This window comes from Lactuca virosa, chromosome 8 (genome assembly GCF_052849685.1).
Source record: "Lactuca virosa cultivar CGN04683 chromosome 8, Lactuca_virosa_CGN04683_v6, whole genome shotgun sequence".
In the NCBI taxonomy this organism is placed as follows: Eukaryota; Viridiplantae; Streptophyta; class Magnoliopsida; order Asterales; family Asteraceae; genus Lactuca; species Lactuca virosa.
The window spans coordinates 74521514-74543807 of NC_136433.1; the positions used below are offsets into that span (position 1 = coordinate 74521514).

General features: G+C 38.5%; 1 protein-coding gene and 1 non-coding gene across 2 annotated transcripts; one reads left to right on the forward strand and one right to left on the reverse strand.

The window, feature by feature from the left end:
- Positions 1-7646: 7646 nt before the first annotated feature.
- On the reverse strand, positions 7647-7728 carry TRNAS-AGA (transfer RNA serine (anticodon AGA)). The gene has a single exon. It is a non-coding gene; the product is annotated as a tRNA-Ser (tRNA).
- Positions 7729-18423: 10695 nt separating this feature from the next.
- On the forward strand, positions 18424-19639 carry LOC145134610 (10 kDa chaperonin, mitochondrial-like). Its single transcript, XM_079069457.1, has 3 exons — positions 18424-18637; positions 18724-18863; positions 19430-19639. Exons 1-3 carry the CDS (start codon positions 18533-18535, stop codon positions 19476-19478), a joined length of 294 nt encoding a protein of 97 aa, XP_078925583.1. The 5' UTR covers positions 18424-18532; the 3' UTR covers positions 19479-19639.
- The last annotated feature ends 2655 nt before the right edge of the window (positions 19640-22294 follow it).

Genomic DNA, 22294 nt, shown 5'->3' on the forward strand with positions numbered 1-22294 from the left:
TCATGGATCTTATGAACCGTGTGTGCAGACCGATGTTGGATCGGTCTGTGATAGTATTCATCGATGACATCTTGGTTTACTCCAGGACGCGAGAGCATCATGAGGAGCATCTGCGAGAGATTTTGGAGACTTTGAGGAGGGAGAGCTTGTATGCTAAGTTCTCCAAGTGTGAGTTCTGGTTGCGCGAGGTGCAGTTTCTTGGGCACCTTGTTAACCAGAATGGGATTTCGGTAGATCCGGCTAAAGTGGAGGCTGTGATGAGTTGGGAGGTTCTGAGGTCTCCATCTGAGATTCAGAGCTTTCTGGGATTGGCAGGCTACCATCGGAGATTCATTCAGGACTTCTCCAAGATAGTCGTGCCCCTGACCAGGCTGACGAGGAAAGCCGTGGTCTTTCGTTGGGGGCCTGAGCAGCAGGCTGCATTCGAGACATTGAGGCAGAGGTTGTGCGAGGCGCCAATTTTAGCCCTGCCAGAGGGTATGGAGGATTTCGTCGTGTACTGTGATGCGTCCATCTCGGCGAGTCGGTTGAAGGTTCATTGATATTCGTAAGGAAGGGGAACTCGTCGAGTCATTACCAAACTCGACGAGTCGAGTCGTGGATAAGGACGAGTAAAAGGAAGGGACTCGACGAGTTGACGGCCCAACTCGGCGAGTCGGGTCAACTGGAAGTTGACTTTGACTTGGACTTGGTTGGGGGTAAAATGGTCATTTTACCCTAAGAGTAGATATCAGTTTCTAACTGAGTGTTTGTGGGGATTGTAGCCGGAGGATTTCCGGAGCAGCAGCGGACGAAGGTTTCCCGCACAGATTATCAGCAGCTTCTTGTACGAGGTGAGTTACCTTCCAGTAGGGGTGGGTCTAAGGCCACAATGTCGGCCCACCAAAGAGGAGTATTTAGGAGATGATTGTCTTTGTGATAATTATCTTGGTTTGGTTACATGCTTTGGTCATGAGTTTTATTTGTATGATATGTTACGTGTATGATAGGGATTGGTTTCCCTGGTAGCGGTCCTTAGGACCGAAGGGTAGGTCAGTACCCGGATATGCCTGACTGTATGTTTATATCTTGTTGCTGTATGCTAGTGGTAGGGGGTGGAATAGTCCCCAGTTACCGGTTGAAAGATACCGATGAGGATTACCGGTTGAAAGATACCGATGATGGTTACCGGTTGAAAGATACCGATGATGATTACCGGTTGAAAGATACCGATGATGATTACCGGTTGAAAGATACCGATGATGATTACCGGTTGAAAGATACCGAGGATATTGTATGGTATGTGGTATGATGGGGGAACTCACTAAGCTTTGTGCTTACGGTTTCGGTTTTGGTTTCAGGTACATCTTCGTCTAAGGGGAAGGAGCCGGCGGCGTAGCATCGCATCACACACACACACACACGATTTCCGCATGGAGTTTCTGGGATTATACTCTGATATGTTATTATTTTATGACTTGGATTTTTTTAGACATGAATCATTGTTTTATGGGATGATGTGTTTTCACGGTATTTTCTTGTGAATGTTTTTATGTTTCAATTAATTAAAAAGAAATTTTTGGACTCGAAAATTGGGACGTTACAAGTTGGTATTAGAGCCCTGGTTTGAGGGATTCGGACACACCCTCGGGGGTGTCTGGACTCAAACTGAGGGGCTAAAAGGTTTTTACAAGGAAAATGGTTTTCTAAAATCTAAATGAAAGGATTTTAAGAAAGACGAAGTGTGTGATGCATGCGACCGGCCGGGCTCAAGTAAGTTTTCCCCAAGACACCCATACTTGATATATTATGCTATATGGTTTTGATTCAGAAAACTGCATGCTAGAATAGGACTAAGGATCTAGGAGGATTCCTTGTGTGCCTGATATATGATTCTGAGAATTGCATGCTAGTTAGGGCTAAGGATCTAGGAGGATGCCTTATATGCCTGTTGTATGAGCTGTATGTTAGGACTGGTTAGTCAGCAGTAGGATGGCCTGTGTAGGTTATGCCTGATTTGGTTATCCAATGCACGAATGCTGCTCGCTTTGTGCCATGGGGGTTCTGGCCATCTTCAACTAGCTAAGGAACGGATATGTAACAGTATCCGCAAGTTAGTTAGAGGGAAGTGGTGGGGACTCCTAGTGCAGCTGATGGCGGAGGGTAGGTCGGAGAGTGCCCTAGGGAAAGCCTAGGATGAGGTCAGTGGAAAGGGTATCGGTAAAAGGGACTTGGTGAAGTCGAAGCAATCCTTGAGGAAAGTACGGGTAGATGTGGAAGGTAGTATGGGCCTGTACTACTGAAAGCAGAGGACCCGTACTCGAATCAAGGAGGGCTTAGATGGAACCTGGGAACTTGGAAAGTGTGCGAGACCTCCGAAAGTATATGTGACCCTGACATTCGTAGGTTTATTTTCAGAATGGTGGTCACGCGACATGGAGCAGGAGGTTCAGGATCTGGGTCAGGGTCAGGCTCGGGCGCAGGATCTGAGCATGTGCATAATGGGTTACGCGAGTTCATCGCGTCCGAGATCACGAGGGGTATCCTTGATGCGACGCCGGTTATCTTCGGGTCGATCAAGGAAGGGATTATTGAGCTGATGGAGGATCGCCTCCGGGCATTCAGGAGTGATATGGCGTCTAGCCAGGCGGGTACGCGCACACTGTCTTTCAAGGACTTCCGAGGGAGCGGTGCGCCGGATTTCCATGGGGCGAAGGACCCCATTGCTGCCAGACGATGGATTGCAGACATTGAGTCTGCACAGTTGACTAGCTTCTGCCTCGAGGGGTCGAAGGTGAGGTATGCAGCAGGATGCTTGAGAGACAGGGCCAGAGATTGGTGGGAGTCGGTTGGTGACTCTCTGGGAGCCTCGGCTGTGGAGGCTATGACCTGGTCAGATTTTGTGACCCGGTTCAAGGCTGAGTTCACACCTGCAGTGGAGCTTCAGCAGTTGGCCAGGGAGTTCCTGGATATGAGGCAGACGACTGAGACAGTGGCGGAGATCACCGCCAAGTTCCGGGAGAGGGCGTTATTGGTACCCCAGTATGCGGGAGATGAGGACATGAGGAGGACCCGCTACCATGACATGCTACGAGCTGACATTCGGGAGCATGTTAGTTTCTCAGCTTGCCCTACCCTGGATTCCATGATTGCCAAGGCTAGGGAGAGGGAGATTGATTTGGAGCACATCCGGAATAGGAAGGCAGTGGAGGGGCTGGCGACGGGGGCTTCGGGGAAGAAGCCCAAGGGATCTGATGGTAGGCCGAAAGGCCAGTCAGGGCGGGACCGCTGTGGGAAATACGGTCGGTCACACGAGGGAGCTTGTCGCACTGGGCCGGGTTCAGGCTGCTATAAGTGCGGCAAGGTTGGGCATTTTGGCCGAGATTGTACTGCCCCTGCTCCTGCGGTACAGATGACAGACCTGATTTGCTTCCATTGCAATCAGAGGGGCCATAAAAAGGCCAACTGCCCGAGATTGACAGCAGCGGCGCCAACAGTGGCGCCGGTCTCAGCGACAGTGCAGGTTGCAGATGGCCGGAAGGCCAAGACAGAGGCTCCAGTGGTGCGGAGCCGAGCATTTCAGTTGACAGCCGAGGTGGCACGCGCTGCACCTGATGTAGTGACGGGTATGGTTTCTTTCTTATGCTTTTATGTTATGGCGCTGTGATCTTGATATGTTATGTATGTGCACTGTTTAGGATCGTTCCATGTGAACGGTATCCCAGTTCAGGTGTTGTTTGATTCGGGTGCCACCCGATCATTTGTCTCTCTTGCGCTTAGCAAGAAGTTTCCAGAGTCTTCGGGCATGTTGGATTGCCCTCTAGAGGTCGAGATTGAGGACGACCGGTCGGTACGAGCGTCAGAGGTCTACCGGGATTGTGTTTTGAGGCTGTTCGAGGAACGTTACCTGGTGGACTTGGTTCCCATACCTTTGCGGGGGAACAAGGTTATTATTGGTATGGATTGGCTGAGCCCCAATGGGGCAGTGATTGACTGCGCGCAACAGTCAGTGCGGATTAGGACCCCTAGTGGGGGAGAGCTAGTGGTTTAGGGCGAAAGGCCACAGCGAGGACCAGCTTTATGTTCGGCAGCGAGGGCTAGGCGCTACCTCCAGCAGGGTTGCGCAGGATATGTCGCCTATGTGATGGATACCCGGGAGGCGGGTAGGGAGACGGTGGGCGATGTGCCCGTGGTACGAGAGTTTGCGGACGTATTCCCCGAGGAGCTGCCTGGGATACCTCCAGAGCGACAGGTGGAGTTCAGGATCGACCTAGTCCCTGGTGCGGCTCCGATAGCCAAAGCACCGTATCGGTTGGCTCCTCCTGAGATGCAGGAGTTGTCTACACAGCTGCAAGAGCTGTTAGACAAGGGATTCATTAGACCGAGTATTTCTCCCTGGGGAGCCCCGATTCTGTTTGTGAAGAAGAAGGACGGGTCGCATCGGATGTGTATAGACTATCGGGAGCTGAATAAGGTAACGGTGAAGAACCGTTACCCACTCCCGAGGATTGATGACCTCTTTGACCAGTTACAGGGAGCATCTTGGTTCTCCAAGATTGATTTGCGATCAGGGTATCATCAGATGAGGGTCAGAGAGGAGGATGTGCGGAAGATTGCGTTCCGGACGCGCTATGGCCACTATGAGTTTGTGGTGATGCCTTTCGGGCTCACCAACGCTCCTGCCGCGTTCATGGATCTTATGAACCGTGTGTGCAGACCGATGTTGGATCGGTCTGTGATAGTATTCATCGATGACATCTTGGTTTACTCCAGGACGCGAGAGCATCATGAGGAGCATCTGCGAGAGATTTTGGAGACTTTGAGGAGGGAGAGCTTGTATGCCAAGTTCTCCAAGTGTGAGTTCTGGTTGCGCGAGGTGCAGTTTCTTGGGCACCTTGTTAACCAGAATGGGATTTCGGTAGATCCGGCTAAAGTGGAGGCTGTGATGAGTTGGGAGGTTCTGAGGTCTCCATCTGAGATTCAGAGCTTTCTGGGATTGGCAGGCTACCATCGGAGATTCATTCAGGACTTCTCCAAGATAGTCGTGCCCCTGACCAGGCTGACGAGGAAAGCTGTGGTCTTTCGTTGGGGGCCTGAGCAGCAGGCTGCATTCGAGACATTGAGGCAGAGGTTGTGCGAGGCGCCAATTTTAGCCCTGCCAGAGGGTATGGAGGATTTCGTCGTGTACTGTGATGCGTCCATCTCGGCGAGTCGGTTGAAGGTTCATTGATATTCGTAAGGAAGGGGAACTCGTCGAGTCATTACCAAACTCGACGAGTCGAGTCGTGGATAAGGACGAGTAAAAGGAAGGGACTCGACGAGTTGACGGCCCAACTCGGCGAGTCGGGTCAACTGGAAGTTGACTTTGACTTGGACTTGGTTGGGGGTAAAATGGTCATTTTACCCTAAGAGTAGATATCAGTTTCTAACTGAGTGTTTGTGGGGATTGTAGCCGGAGGATTTCCGGAGCAGCAGCGGACGAAGGTTTCCCGCACAGATTATCGGCAGCTTCTTGTACGAGGTGAGTTACCTTCCAGTAGGGGTGGGTCTAAGGCCACAATGTCGGCCCACCAAAGAGGAGTATTTAGGAGATGATTGTCTTTGTGATAATTATCTTGGTTTGGTTACATGCTTTGGTCATGAGTTTTATTTGTATGATATGTTACGTGTATGATAGGGATTGGTTTCCCTGGTAGCGGTCCTTAGGACCGAAGGGTAGGTCAGTACCCGGATATGCCTGACTGTATGTTTATATCTCGTTGTTGTATGCTAGTGGTAGGGGGTGGAATAGTCCCCAGTTACCGGTTGAAAGATACCGATGAGGATTACCGGTTGAAAGATACCGATGATGGTTACCGGTTGAAAGATACCGATGATGATTACCGGTTGAAAGATACCGATGAGGATTATCGACCGACGATGATTACCGGTTGAAAGATACCGAGGATATTGTATGGTATGTGGTATGATGGGGGAACTCACTAAGCTTTGTGCTTACGGTTTCAGTTTTGGTTTCAGGTACCTCTTCGTCTAAGGGGAAGGAGTCGGCGGCGTAGCATCGCATCACACACACACACACACGATTGCCGCATGGAGTTTCTGGGATTGTACTCTGATATGTTATAATTTTATGACTTGGATTTTTTTAGACATGAATCATTGTTTTATGGGTTGATGTGTTTTCACGGTATTTTCTTGTGAATGTTTTTATGTTTCAATTAATTAAAAAGAAATTTTTGGACTCGAAAATTGGGACGTTACAGAATGGCCAACGAAAAAAAATGGATTATAATTTCAAAAGTAGGCTTAGGCTAAGCCCGTTATGGAAATAATGGTTAGAGAATTGAGATATAAGTGAAAAGATGAAAATACCCTCACAAGAGGGGCACATGTGAAGGTTAGGTGTGCAAACGAGCTGAGTCCAATTTAACATTTTTAGGGCTCGAGCTTGGCGCATTTCGAGCTTTATGGTATGAAGCTTGAGATTGACTCGTGGAGAATTATACATGCTTGGGCTCGGCTCATATTCGGTATACCTTAAGTCCCTAAAATGATGTTTATTTTATATATATATGAAAACCAAATCGGGCATATTTACTAAGCTAAAACAACATATTTTATAGGTTTAGTACCTAAGCTTAGGTGAGGCTGTAATGTGTATTCTGTATCCCCTATATATATATATATATATATATATATATATATATATATATATATATATATATATATATATATATATATATATATATAGAGGATACAGAATACACATTACAGCCTCACCTAAGCTTAGGTACTAAACCTATAAAATATGTTGTTTTAGCTTAGTAAATATGCCCGATTTGGTTTTCACTTGATAAATATATCATCCTCGATAACATTTCTTTTCTCCATTATCATTTTTCCATCCCTAATTTCTTTCCTCCATTATCGTTTATTACTTCACCCCAGTGAACATTACTTTTTTCTGCTGTCACGAAGATCTAAGATAATCAATATTCTTGCTTCCTTATCAAAACTATTGCGTCGATCTTGAATCTACATCTTCAATTTTTAATCGTGAATCCCCTAACCGCAATCTTTATATAGTAAAACAACGTATTTTCATGAGGTTTAGTACCTAAGCTTAGGTGGGGCTGTAATGTATATTCACTTTTCCCATATATATATATATATATATATATATATATATATATATATATATATATATATATATATATATATATATATAAAATATTAAAAAAAATTATATTATATATGTAGGCTCATTTAGGCAACATAATCTAGCTTAGTAACAAATGTTCGAGCTCTTTTAATAAACAAGTCTAATATTAAGCTCGAGTTCAGCTAAAACCAATCTCAAGTTGAACAAATTGATCTCGATTAACTTGACTCGTCTACATCCATACTGAAGCTAGCGAGTTCTTTTTAAACGAATGTTAAGTGACAAACCATAGGGACTTTTTGCAAATTTGTTAATTATAAAATTGTTGTATCCTTTTAAAATTCCTACCAAAAAAAGCATCCTTAATGAAGTTAGCGAGTAAATGTTAAGTGACAAACCATAGAGACTTTTTTGCAATTTTGTTAATTATAAAATTGTTGTATCCTTTAATCCTTTCCTGCCAAAAAAAGCAATACTAAAAAAAAGGAAATTAAAAAATCTAGTACGTGGACGGCAGGATTCGAGCCTGCGCGGGCAAAGCCCACATGATTTCTAGTCATGCCCGATAACCACTCCGGCACGTCCACTTTATGACTTTTATCCTACATCTAACAATATAACACCAAGGGAAAGAGGCTCATCAAAGGTTGTAAATACCACATAAATGCAGAATTTTCATGTTAAAAAAATTATAATTCCTTGCTTTTGCTTTTGTTTTATCTTCAATAGAAAAAAAACCCTATAGATAAGTAAAGTATTCCAGCAATAAGAAAATAGCTATTTTGTAATGTACTATTAGATTTTGGAATTTGTGAGTTTAATAAAGTGTTTATATGTCATATATATATATATATATATATATATATATATATATATATATATATATATATATATATATATATATATATATATATATATATATATATATATATATATATATATAACATTAATAAGCGATTGGTTTATGACCATAGTCAAATTGAGCCAACTAAAGATATTCGACTTCAGCTAAAAGTGTTCGACTCACCGTCATTACCTTCCAATAAGATATCACCGTTCTTCCGATCAGAGTTGTTTGCTTTTCCCTTTTTCTTTTTCTTAATTGATCAACTTTTCCTATTAGTATTGACCTTGGAACAACATATTATTCTATGGGTGTTTGGCAACATGGCCGACTTCAATTCATACCCAACCAACCAACCATATAGCATTCCCCTTTTATTTTTCTTGCTTTTCCCATGTGTTTTTTTCACCGATTTTGGACATGTAATAGGTGAAGGTGCTAAGGAGCAGAATACATGATCCATATGAACCCCACCAACACCATTTATCCTATATCTTTAGTCTTTCTCCATGAATATATAGAGAGAGTTAGTTATTCGTACGTTATTAATTATCATATACTTTGTGGATTATCAGAAAAAGATTGATTGAAATGATATTTAATAACATATGTCTTCAAATCATTGCCTTTTTTTTACCTGTTGCTTCTTTTTCCTATGAACTCTTTTCACATTAGATTTGATGGATATTGTTAATATAAATGAAAATTATAAGCAAAACATTGGAATGCAAAATAAAAAAAACAAATCTTATGTATTCAAAACTTCATTTAGACATATAACAATATTCATTTAGCCAATTTACAACCCCTAAGCTATGTTTTCATTGAGCTTATTTAACAAAAAGAAATATTGATTTTTTCATCAATGTTTGGATACGAAAATAACAGGTTGAATGTATTGATTTTAAAGTGGAGAGATTTATGTGTGTGTCCCCACCAGATGCTTTATTTATTCACCCTCTTGTAGATGATTTCTAAATCTTTCTATATAATCTGCCTACTATACTTATTATATGTCCACCACAATGGTAAACCTCTTACCTACATTGTCTCTTTAAGTATATGGTCATTTCTTATTCAGTTGTGTAAGGTTGCCTATTTGTAAGATGTAATAATCTCACCACCAATTGTGGAGATGAATTTTATTGAATATATAATACAATACATGTACATGAATAAGGAAAGGATATGATACAAAACTAATATAATATATGATTTCATTGATATCAAAGAGATATATTGTTAATACTGTAACATCCCAAAATTCGGGACCAAAAATTTCATTTTCAAATAAGTTATTATAAAACCATAAGTATAAAAACATCTATAATAACATCTCATGTCAAAACCAAAGTGTCAATAATCAAATCATGTTATCATAAAACAATATCAGAGTGTAATCTCAAAGATCTCATGTGCGGAAAACATAGTGTGATGCGTTGAGATTGAGCTGACTTCTTTCCTTTGAAAACGAAGTACCTGAAACCAAAACTGTAAACCGTAAGCACGAAGCTTAGTGAGTTCCTCCATCCTACCACATAACATACAAATCACATACTGTCAGGCATACCGGGGTGCCCGACCTACCCCATGTCAGGCATATCTGGGTGCCCGACCTACCCTGATGAGCATACCGGGGTGCTCAACCTACCCCTGTTAGGCATACCGGGGTGCCCAACCTACTCCTGTTAGGCATATCTGGGTGCCCAACCTACCCCTTCGGTCCTGTCGACCGGTAACCGGGGACTATTTCACCCCTACTACTACCACATAATATCATATCACATATATCATAATCTGTCTAGCATAGCTGGGTACTAAACTACCCCTTCAACCCTATCGACCGGTAACCGTGGACTATTCCCGCTACTACCACTATCACATAACATCATATCATGCTAGCACATAAAACATATCAGGTAGTAGCAAACCTAGATAATTATCACAAAGACAATCATCTATCAAGCAACTCCTACTAGTGGGCCAGCATTGTGGCCGTAGACCCACTTCTACTGGAAGGTAACTCACCTCGCACTGCTGAAGTCCCGCATACAAAACTCTAGCTGCTCGATGACAGGTTCCTGAACTGTCAATCATCAAAATAACACCCAATTAATCATTGGGTTCCAACACATATCCATAAGTCCATGCTTGGGATAAAAGACTACTCTACCCCTAACTTAGCTTGATTGAAGCCCAATGCCCAATCCAAAGGCCCAAAAGTCAACTATGAGTCAAAGCCCAACATATAACCCAATTTTCCAAATTAGGACCAAACCTTTACATGGTCTTATTCTAAGGCCCAACTATTTAGTCCAGTCCAAACATTTGGCATTTCTAATGGCCCAATATCTCATAATCATTAAGGCCCAATTATGGCCCATCTATGGCCAAATTTTCCAAATTGGGCCCAAACCCTTCACATGGGCCTTACCCTAAAGCCCATTAAATTATTCTAGTCCATATGATTGTTCTTGGATGGCCCATCAATATCCCAATCACCAAATCCCAATAAAAAGGCCCAACTTAAAGCCCAAGCGAAATTAGGGTTTTCACATAAAATGACGATTAGGGTTAAGTGTTTCTTACTTAACCTATTAAGGACTTAATCCATTAATTCCATCACTCTACTAGATAAATCATATGGTGTGATTGGGTGTAATTCACAATTCCATTCCAATGGCCCAAAATGCGGGTCCCGATAAGTCCACCCATATATCCAAAATTAGGGTTTTCTAAACTCTAATTAGGGTTTCCAACCCAATCCCAACCCAATAGGCCCAAAAGCTAAGTCCTTAGATCCATTAGGGTTTCATTAGGCCTATTAGGATTTCACTAGGCCCATTAGGGTTTCGCTAGTTGGGCACCACCCACTACCACCTCGGGTAGTGGTGGTCAACGGCGGCTCACGGCGGCGGCCACCACCTCACGGTGGTAGTTATGGTTCTAGTCCATTCAAACATTCCCAAACGAATCAAAACAACACTCAGGCGCTCCACACGCCTTGAACTCCCAGAACAAGTGAGTTCAGGCCCCGACCTGGCCAGCAGCATTCTCGGCTCGGAAAGACCTGACTCGCTCCTCCATGATCTATATCATCCCTTCCTTGACGGTCCCGAAAATCACTAGGGTAGCGTCAAGGATGCCCCTCGTAACCTCGGCTGCAATAAGCTCGTGCAACCTCTCGTCAATAGGCTCAGTACCATAGCCCGACCCAGATCTTGATCCTGATCCTGATCCCCCTGCTCCATGACGTGTCACCACCATTCTGAACTGAAAAAAATACCATATAACAAAATGATCAATATATTCAAAAGGGGATCCCTCTGCACCGGCCTTCTTAGAGCTTCCAGATCTAACATTGGTTCGGGTACAAGTCATGTGCTTTCAGTAGTACGGGCCCAATACTACCTTCCACACCTACCTGTACCTTCCTCAAGGCTTTACCTGTTAACTCTAATTTCTCCCAGAACAAAACATATCTCATAAATTGTCGCATACTCAAATCCTAGGTTATCCTAAGATTTGCTCAGCCCTATCAAACCAGAATCCCAACAGACATAACAGGTTGCCCTATGCATGCAAGTTATACACAAATATAACCACATAGACTTTTAAATAAACTTCTACCCTAGACCACAATCCAGACAAGGAACAGTAATAAGTCAGAATTCATCATTCTAAGGCTATGCAATCCTAAACGTATACAACTTTGAAAGCATACACATAGCAAAATCCATCCGATTATCAAATTCCAAATATCAATATAGCATGGCTAACATATTGTGGAACCACTTACTTGAGCTCGGCTGATTATGCGCTTTGCACTCTCCCTTTTTCGGTTTTAATAAATTTTGAACTTTTGATTTAAAAAAACATGTTTACCATTTCCTCAGTTTGAGTTCTGATACACCCAAGGGTGTGTCCGAATCACTTAAACCAAGCCTCTGATACCAACTTGTAACAACCCAAATTTCCAGTAAAATTTTTTCATTTTAAATAACTAAATCATTTCCATATAAAATAGAATTCCAACCACATTTGTTTTCAAATTCCATAACATCAAAAAATTATTCATAATATCAGAGTGTCCCAATTAAAACGCCAGAGAGTGCATGCTGCGCCATCACGTCGGGCTCTTGCCCTTAGATCCCGAAGTACCTGAAACAACCAACAAACTGTAAGCTAATGCTTAGTGAGTTCCCCATAACATACCCCACGCAGTCCACATAATCACATAAATCGTATCATCCATATAATCCATATAAGTCACATAAGCTACACCAACCACATAAGCCATGCATGCAAACATACAAGGATGACATGGAAACCCTCCAAGGTCTTACACTGGGTGCCATGGGAACCCCCACATGGTCTTAGCCCATTTCCATGGGAACCCCCACATGGTCTTACAAACATCTAAGGATGCCATGGAAACCCTCCAAGGTCTTACACCCATGCCATGGGAACCCCCACATGGTCTTAGCCTGGAATGTCATGGGAACCCCCACATGATCTGATATCCAATTGCCTTGGGAACCCCCGAGGTCTTCCATGCAAATATCACAGAGACTGCTAGCATATCACATATCACATAAACAACTAGTATATCACATATCACATAATGGGTCAGCCTTGGTGCCTTCGACCCATTGGTATGGTGAGGAGACTCACCTCAAATGCGAACTGTAGCGGAATAGGTCCAAGCTCCGAGTATCAGCTCCGTCAATTCCCTAATCATAAACAACCCCTTAGATACAACTGAACTCTTCAAACCCTTAAAAGTCAACTCTGGTCAAAGTCAAAGTCAACACTCCGAGTTGACGTAACTCGTCGAGTTACCCATCAACTCATCGAGTCCACCCCAAAGACAGAATCGTGATATTGCGATCCAACTCGTCGAGTTTTCCTACAACTCGTCGAGTTCCTTTGTTTCCAGCAGAATCGGGGTAACCCCAACGCAACTCGCCGAGTTCACCTATGAACTCGTCGAGTTATTTAGTCTGCCAGCCCACTTAATGCACTAAGCCCTTTTTATTGAATCCAAAGGCTCCAAACCTCAGATCCCAATCCTCAGAGATGCCTAGAAGGGTAAAGTTTCCAACTTTACCCCCAAGGATCATCTAATAAGCTCTAAACCCAAACCCTAGTTCCTTTAAGGAAGGTATTGACCCATTAAGCCCTTAAACTCTCACTCCAATGTCCCAAAACACATATATGAGGTCCTAAGGTGGTTTAATCACGTAAAGTTTCCAATTTTACGTCCATGCATGCTAGAACACTCTCTAAGATTCATTTTTGGCTTCATAATGGACATATTTCATGAATGGGACATGGAGGCTATTAAAGTTTGCAACTTTAATCCTGTAGAGGTCATGTAGGGGCCAGATCTACATCCTCAACCCCTGGGAATCTCTTTTCTTTGGACACTCAAGTCAAAGTCCCAAAACCAAGCCAAAACTACAAAAGATGAGATTTAATAAGCTACATGTCAAGGTTCTGACTTTATACCTCAAAGATGTAGCCTTTGATGTAGAGTTTCTGGATCCAAGATCACTCCTCCAAGCTTGCTACTTCTCTATTCAAGACTTCCTTCAAGAATCACTCTAAAACTCTCAAAACGTAATGAACAATTGGGGAAAACGATCTAGGGTTTCTTCTGGGCAAGGGGGGCTGGTAAGGAGGCCAACCCTAGAAGTTAAGTCCTTTAAATAGGGTATAATGCCCGAAAATTAGGGTTTTCATTTCCAGCGTCAACTCGTCAAATTAGGGCCTTCCAACTCGTCGAGTAGACCCTTAATTTCCGCGTCCAAATAGATCCATACACGACGAGTTGGAGCTCCCCAACTCGTCGAGCTCCAGCCCAAAACCCTAAAATGTTGAGAAATAAATAATACATGGATCAAGCGTTACATTTTCGACTGTATTTATATCGTTGAGCTCCTATTAACGAAATATTCAATTCTCGTTTAGATTGTTTCGGCTAAAAATCGATCGATCTAAAATTCAATTTCAGAGTTGTGTACTGTTATGCTAAATCTTAGAAAAATCATAATTTCCTCTAACGAATTCAGATTGGGACGTTCTCTATATATACGTTCTCGGTTTAACGTCTACTACGATTTTCATTTAAATATCTAAGGCTAAAAAGTATTTTATCAGAAATTTACTTTTTACAATACGCGGAGCCGTGTCGGTTTAATCGAACTTCGACGGGTCATAACTTCTTCGTTATAAGTCGGATTTTAGCGTTCTTTATATGTACAGAATCCTTGTAACATATACTATACTTTGGTTAAGATTATTTATTCTACATAACCGTCTATCAAAAAGTCATTTTTAATGTTTATTATCTCTAAATTAACTAGCCCGAATCTGCGGACGTTACACACTATTACATTCACATAAGGGATACACAAAGCAATTGGAGGGTAAGTATAAAATTTCCCATTTGAAACCTCTACAACCTTTTAATTTCTAACTTAATATAATTAATCTATTATTTTAAAACATATTATTAGTTGCAAAATATTTTCTTTTTATTTATAGACTTTTAAAAAGATTATTATAATATATTTATTTGTTAATTTAAATATAATGTTAAATCCAAAACATCAAACAAAACATAAAATAATTTTAAAATATATATTCAAATATTATTTTAAAACGTTTAAATATTATAAATATAGAATGATAAGTCAAATTAAATAAAAAATTAAAAAATAGTATTATTCAGTTTTTTTCTAAATAAGTGGTTTTTATTTAATTAACATTAAAAATATACATTGCGTTAACTTATAAACAATGATTCCTATATCAATTAATCATCATGATCAATTTAAAACAAAATCAATCGATATATAAGTAATTTCTAAATTAATCAATCATAACGTAAATTGTAATACTAAATCGAAACCCATGTTTAGTTTTATTTAAACGCAAACCACGAATAAATGTTATTAAATTATATGATTTTTAAAGAAAATAATTAGAAATTTATGTATCAACTTAGTGTAAGTTATTATTTTATGGTTAATATCTTATTATTTTCAACATATAGGTGCACAAAATTTAACTACATAGTTTTGTTATGAACACACGAATATTCATATTCATATGGAATTAATGGAAAGAAAATTATAATATTTGTCAACAAGCTCAATCTTTCCTCTTTCTAAAAGTATATATAACAAATCTCTCATGCATACCAAAAATCATGGGTTATTTCCATAAAAGACCCTATATTTTGACTTTTTTTCTTTTTAGACCTAAAACCTTTTTCTTTTCCGAAAAAGACCCAACTTTTACATGTTACTTGTTATTTTAGACCCTAACAGGCCACCGAAAGGGAAATTGAGTATTTTTATTTCATAAAAGACCCTATATTTTATATTTTTTTTCCAGTTTAGACCTAAAATGTTTTTTATTTCAAGACTAGTTGTATAAAAAACATGATTATATCCTTTTAGTTTAAACATAGACATCGATTTAAACAATGTAATTATTATGCCTACATTTATTTATGATTGGACAATTTCTTTGTCCACGTATATTTTTTTTTAAAAAAAATAGTTGTAAAAGTTATTTCTTCACTACACCAAGTTCATGTAGCTTAATTTCGTCAGGGTATAAAAAACATAATTATATTCTTTTAGTTTAAATAATAGACAACGATTTAACTTTTGTATCTTTTGGCATCGTATTGATTTACGCATGAAACATTTTTTTTAAACCATTACACATACAACGATTTAACTTTTGCATTAATTTATACTCGAATGGTTTCATTCCCATAATATAGTTTTATGTATTTATATGTGATGTTAACATTTTTTAAGAATGTCTTAAACTTGAATCTGATATATCTAAACAAAACTATTACGAATGTTTAGGATTAATATTTTTATGTATGTATTTAATATAATTATAACATATTATTCAATAATGGCATGGCCGATCCTGGAGATGTATATATCCTCAAATGCCCATGACGAGTCATGAAAAAATGACCCCTATCGCTATTATAAGTTTTTTATTTTTAAATAAATGTATATATAATATATAATAAAAGAAATTGGGTCCTGTGCAGCTGTCCACTTTGCCCCCCTCAACGCCCCCATGAATAATGGGCTAATGCTACAAAATATTCTATAGTTTTGGTTTAGGAGTATGATAGTGAGTGTGTTTGTTAACTGTTCTAAAAAAATTGATTAAAAAATTGGACCAAAAAAATAATATAGAAAAGTGAGAGAGGGAAATATGTCCAACTCACGAAATTAGTATAATAGACAAACTAAAAAAAATTATTTTGTATACAGTTTGTTAAATTACGTGGTATGTTTTTTTTCTACAAATAAAAAAAGTTGTTATTATGCTAAAAGATTCTTCCTAACCATGTATTATCCATGTTACCAAAAAATATCAAATTAACATCAAACTTTTTATTAACGGTAATAATAACATTTTTTATAAACAATATATCAGGTTTAGTGATATAACATATATCCAAGATAAAGTTTAATTATATCTTTTACACAAAAATAAAATTTTGCAATTCTTCTAAGTTATATTCGCTCAAAAGATAATAGATTAGATAACATTTTTTAGTTTATACATTTATACTTTCTTTTTTGTGTAGTCAATAAGTACCTTATATATATGGTTTTAAAGATTATAACTAATTTTAAAGTTGAGTTTATTTTGAAAAAAAAACATTTTAGGTCTGAAATGGAAAAAACTATAAAATATAGGGTCTTTTATGAAAAAATAAATACCTAATTTACCTGTTGGTGACCTGCTAGGGTCTGAAATAACAAGTAACAGGTAAAAGTTGAGTCTTTTTCGGAAAATAAAAAAGTTCTAGGTCTAAAAAGAAAAAAAGTCAAAATATAAGGTCTTTTATGGAAATAACCAAAAATCATCGCTAGAATCCCTTAACTTTCGTATCTTTGACTCTTTCGAAAAAAAAAAAAACTCTTTGTATCTTTGTCTTAATATGATTATACGAGACACGTTAATTATATCATAAAAAATTAAAGAAATTATTGATTGCTTGGAATTTAGTATTAATGTTAATAATATTAACAAACAAAACAAATACAAATACAAATTAAAAAACACATTATAATTTGACTTGGACTAGAACATATAAGCCACATTATGTTAGTAATTATATGATAGAAAAACATCAAAATAATGTTTTTGGCGTTGAGCATTGTGAGAAATTCTAGTCCAACGTTCAACTGTATCCAGTGTTGTCCTTCTCCTTGAGGCTGAGGGTTCAAGTCTCGTCGTGGACATAAGTGGATTTAAAAAGTAGTTTAGAAGTATGTTAGATTTGCCGTTTCAAAAAAAAAAAAACAAATAATTTGATTTAAACAAAAGTTTCATTTGGTAGTACAAACATTTAATTTTTAGTTTAAACAAAAAAACTTTAAATCTAAAAGTTACTTCTTATAACTTTTAAAAAAAAAACTAATAAATTTTTCTAATAAATTTTTGGATTGTCTTTAGGCTAAGGGTGTCATGCGGTTTTCACCGCCGGTAGTCCGATGTGGACCGCTTTACCGACGGTGAACACCGCCTCTCTTCCATATTTTCACCGACGGTGAAGTATTGGTGGTAAGGTTCCACCGATGATAAAAGTTTGAAAATTGGACGTTGGGATGCTTTTGTGACCGTTGATGCTGCCATTTTTTTTTTCAAATTTACATAATATGATTTTGGAAGACGAACACAAAATAATTTGTCAGTTTCAACCAAATGACAATGCATCCTCAAGTGCATCCTCTAGTGCGTCAATACCGTATGATTTCATCTCATGGCGTACAAGAAGAAGGGCGATACGTGACAATCAAAAACACCACGAGCTTCGCACGACTTGGTGGAACATATATATCTTTAATGAAATTGATTTAAATAAACCAATTGACAATGATATCGGTGAATATTCAGACTGAAAGATTTTATTAAGTTAGTTAATTTAATTTTCGTTTTATGATTGTAAAATCAAATGTAATTTTTTTTTTTAATTTATGAAATTTTTTGTTATTTTAATTAGTATTTATTTTTATGTTTATGTAATTATTTAGATTTTTGAATTAAAAAAAAAATTGGTAGGTAAAAACATCACCACACCCTACCTCGTAGGTAAAAAAATATAAAAACTGTAAAAGCTTAGATGACGTTTACGTGACATCTTTTTACCATTGGCAAAAGTTATACCACACTCTTCCGAGTTAACAATGTTAGACCTCTCTAACTTTATCCCATAAGACAATTAATGAAGTTGTAATCTAACAAACAAGTTGGACTATTCTTAAGCGGCACAATACTTAATGGGCCTCGCAACTATAGGCCTCCTCAATTACGGGCCACCAATGGACGCCGCCGCTGAAACCAGCTCTCTAGAAAAACCCTAAACCCTCAATGAGGCCTAGAACCTTCCACCACCGTATTCTTCCATTCATTTCCTGTTTAAATCTCCAGAAAACGCCGTCCAACATTCACTACGTTGATCCAGAGAGAAATACAGTGCTAGACTAGCTATGGCGAAGCGTCTGATCCCGTGTCTCAACAGAGTTTTGGTGGAGAAGATCGCTCCTCCCTCCAAAACCACCGCTGGCATTCTCCTCCCAGAGAAATCCTCCAAGGTAATTCGTCCTCCGCGCTCCTCCGTCCTGTTTCTTGGATCCGCCTTTGATTTGTTATTTTACTAGTTTTGTGATGTCGTTTGCAGTTGAATTCCGGCAAAGTTATTGCAGTTGGTCCTGGAACTCGCGATAAATCAGGTAACACGATTCCTGTGGATCTAAAGGAAGGTGATACAGTTCTCTTGCCTGAATACGGAGGCACGGAAGTTAAGCTCGGCGAAAAACAGTACGTTTTCTTTCTCTTTTGCTTCTCGCTTTTGGCAATATCAACAACGGATCTGATTTTTTGGTTCATAATCGGTTTATTGCAATAGAATTAGGTTATGATTGTTAAATACTGAATAATTAGATTAGAAACATCATCTTTGGTGATATGTAGCATATGTAAATTGGGCATGAATGTTAAACAGGGGAGAGTTCTTCATTAATAGCTCTGAAATACTTACAGGTTTTCTGTAGGGTGCCCTCTCATTCAACTGCCCTTCACATCATTTTTATTGCTTCATTTCACATAATTTTTGTTAATTTTTGTGATATGAACATAAATGATGGCATCATAGTACAGGTTTTGAGCTTTTTTGAATCTGGGTTGTTGAAAAGTTTGAACTTTTTTGTTTTGCTTTTCTTCTACAACGTTGGGTTCAAATCCTTCTTCTCATTCCTGCCTCCAAAGCCATTACATTCTTCATTTTTTGTACCTAAAATTTCCTCCTAATCATATGAACTTTTTTAGCCATGTTAAGAATATTTTTACATCTCATTGAGTGGATTTTTGGATTGTTTGGTGTGCAGGTATCATTTATTCAGGGATGAGGATATTTTGGGAACTTTGCATGACTGATTTTTGGTGAACAAAATCGTGCTTTGAGAAGTTACAGTATGATTGTTCTAATGTTAATCTTTGAGATACTAGACTGATTGATGAGCTAAATGATTTGTAGCTAAATGGTGTTATATTTGAGGTCATAAATTGTGATATGGAATGCAATAACATTTACATTACACTTGCAGAATCATATTACTGCATATTTTGTGCATTTGTTGTGTTCATGTGTGTTTATTTTTTTTCTTTCGAGATAATTTGTCTATTCGTAAGCCAATTTGACACATACTATGATACAAAGATTGTCAAAAGGGAATTGTTTATTGCTATCCTCAAGCTTTGTTTTAACACGTTCTATTGGTGACGTATGTAGATTCCTATTTGTTGTTCAATGATCTTGTTATTTTAAGAAGAGAGATAATATTATGAGGTTTTTTATATTTAGACACAATGGCTTAGGTTTGGTTCATGTAGAATCTATAAATCAATCACTCTAGCAAATGATTAACTATATATATCTATATCATTACATAAATCAATCACTCTAGTAAGTGATTATCTATATATATCTAAGTAATTTAGGTACCCCGTTAAAGGGTTCTTTTTTGAGTCACGCATTGACTTTTATCGTTTGTATAGAAACAAGAACGTCACATAAGTCTGGATTTTAGAGGTTTTAACACATTGAGTTCTATCATTTGCTTAAAATTGTTATGTAGGATTCGATAGGATCATAAGATCCTATCAAAGTAAACTTGTATTCAATTTTGCTGGCAAGATAGTGAATCAACTCTAACTTTCTAAGCATCATCCATAATTTTTGTGATCACAAAATGAATATTATGGGTGATGTTCTAAAAAAGTTTTTGCACATGAGTAAATAAGTAAATTACACGGCTGGTTCTTATGGTTTGAGGTAATCTGTGTATTTTGTCCCTAACGGATTTGAATTGACCTTTGTGCCCTTGATGGTATTTTTCTTTTATTATTATTTATTATTAATTATTAAAAAAAGATATTGGATCCGAATGTCCTACCCCTCCCCCGTCCCCCTACTTGTATATCCCTTTCTATAAATCAATTTATTATTAAAAACTAAGAACTAAACTGTTTCCGGGAACAATATTTTTAGAACAAACAAATATAGAAAGAGCGATTTTTGTGTGCAAATCTATCCCTATCACCATCGATGTTACTAGATGCCTTCATTGTCATCTTCTTTGTTCAAAGCCTGTAAATCCAATCGACGCGAACTTGTGCACAAATCCATGTGTTTTAGTTTTGATCTATTGTGGACCAAACCTTGCATAGTTGTAGGGTTTAGATTCAACGGAAAGACAAGAACATGGGATGGTTGCATATGTGGGTTCACCGGTGAGGGCAAATCCCCAAAACGAACCACATGGTGCAAATCGATGGCGCCTATAGTGCAAATGGTGCATATAGGCGGCGTCAAGTGGTTTCCAACGATGGTGGATTTTCATAAAATGATGGCGTTTGGTGGTCGTCGGACGTATACCAACCGTGGGGGTGGTAGTGTTTGTCGGCGTCAATTCGTTGATTCTGAATCTCGATGTCAACAGATCTAACCGATGGATTTTCATTTGAGTTTTCAAGTAACTGACCAAACAATTGGTGGATCTTCGTTTCTACATCTCAATGTCGATAGAGTCCCCGACGTTGATTCGTTGAATACAGGATACAAATAACTGCCGGAGAAGGAGAGGTGGCGGCAATGTTTTCTTGGATAAAGAATTGTCGACGATGATGGAAATTTTGAGAGAATGGGAAGAAGAAGAATGGGCGAGGAGAGACACACATAATGGGTGGACCGTTTTGTATTTATTTAATTTAAAAAATCAGAAAATAATAAAAGAAAAGTTTAGAGAAAATAAGAAAGGGTATAATGGTCTTTTTATGTCTGTGAGGGACCCAACGCGTAAAAAAATACATTCTAGAGACCATCCGAGATAAAAGAAAATTATAGACCAAATACGCAGATTACCTCAAACCATAGAAATCATTCGCGGAATTTACTCAATCTCATAAGCTTAGGTTGGATAGGATATGGGCCAGGGAACACTATTTGGAGGGTGACCTGGTCAACCTCAACGACATGGAGGACCTAAAATCACCCTTCTTGCCTACACGTTAAGTATACACGTTAAGTACAAGCATGTGGAGACTGTAACGTAGCTCAACATGAAGAAAACAAAGCCCAAATGGCCCATTGACTAGTCCAACGACCATTTTTGTTTTAATTGTATTTTTCTAAAAATATAAAACAAGCTATGATTTATTTTTTTACGCACCACTCTCACTTTTTTTTTTTGTATCTTTTTATTCAAATTTCCAAAAAAAAAAAAATTATAAATTTGTTTAACTCGCCCTCCGTTGATGTTGATATGTTCATCACCATGATGTATCTGGATTATACCAACGAACTACAAGAAGAAAATGAAGTCCTACTACAAACAAGAAGTGCGAGGTTAAGCAGGAATTGCGAGGAAGCATACAAATGTTTATATCATGATTATTTTTTGGATAATTGTGTATACAAGTTAAAAGATTTTAAACAAAGGTTTCGTTTGAGTAAGAACTACTTTTGAGACACGTGTACTACACGAGTTTATTAAGAAAAAAAAATTAATAGGAAATTCTAAATTAGAGTTTGAATTTGTAAGAAAAGTGAGAAAAATATTATACTATTATTGAAATTGAAATACTTTCTCTTTTAACTTTAAACAAATAATTTAAATAAATAAACAAATGAAATAAATTAAGGTTCAATTTAGGAATTTAAAAATTAGAAGAAAAGTGAGATTAATCAAATT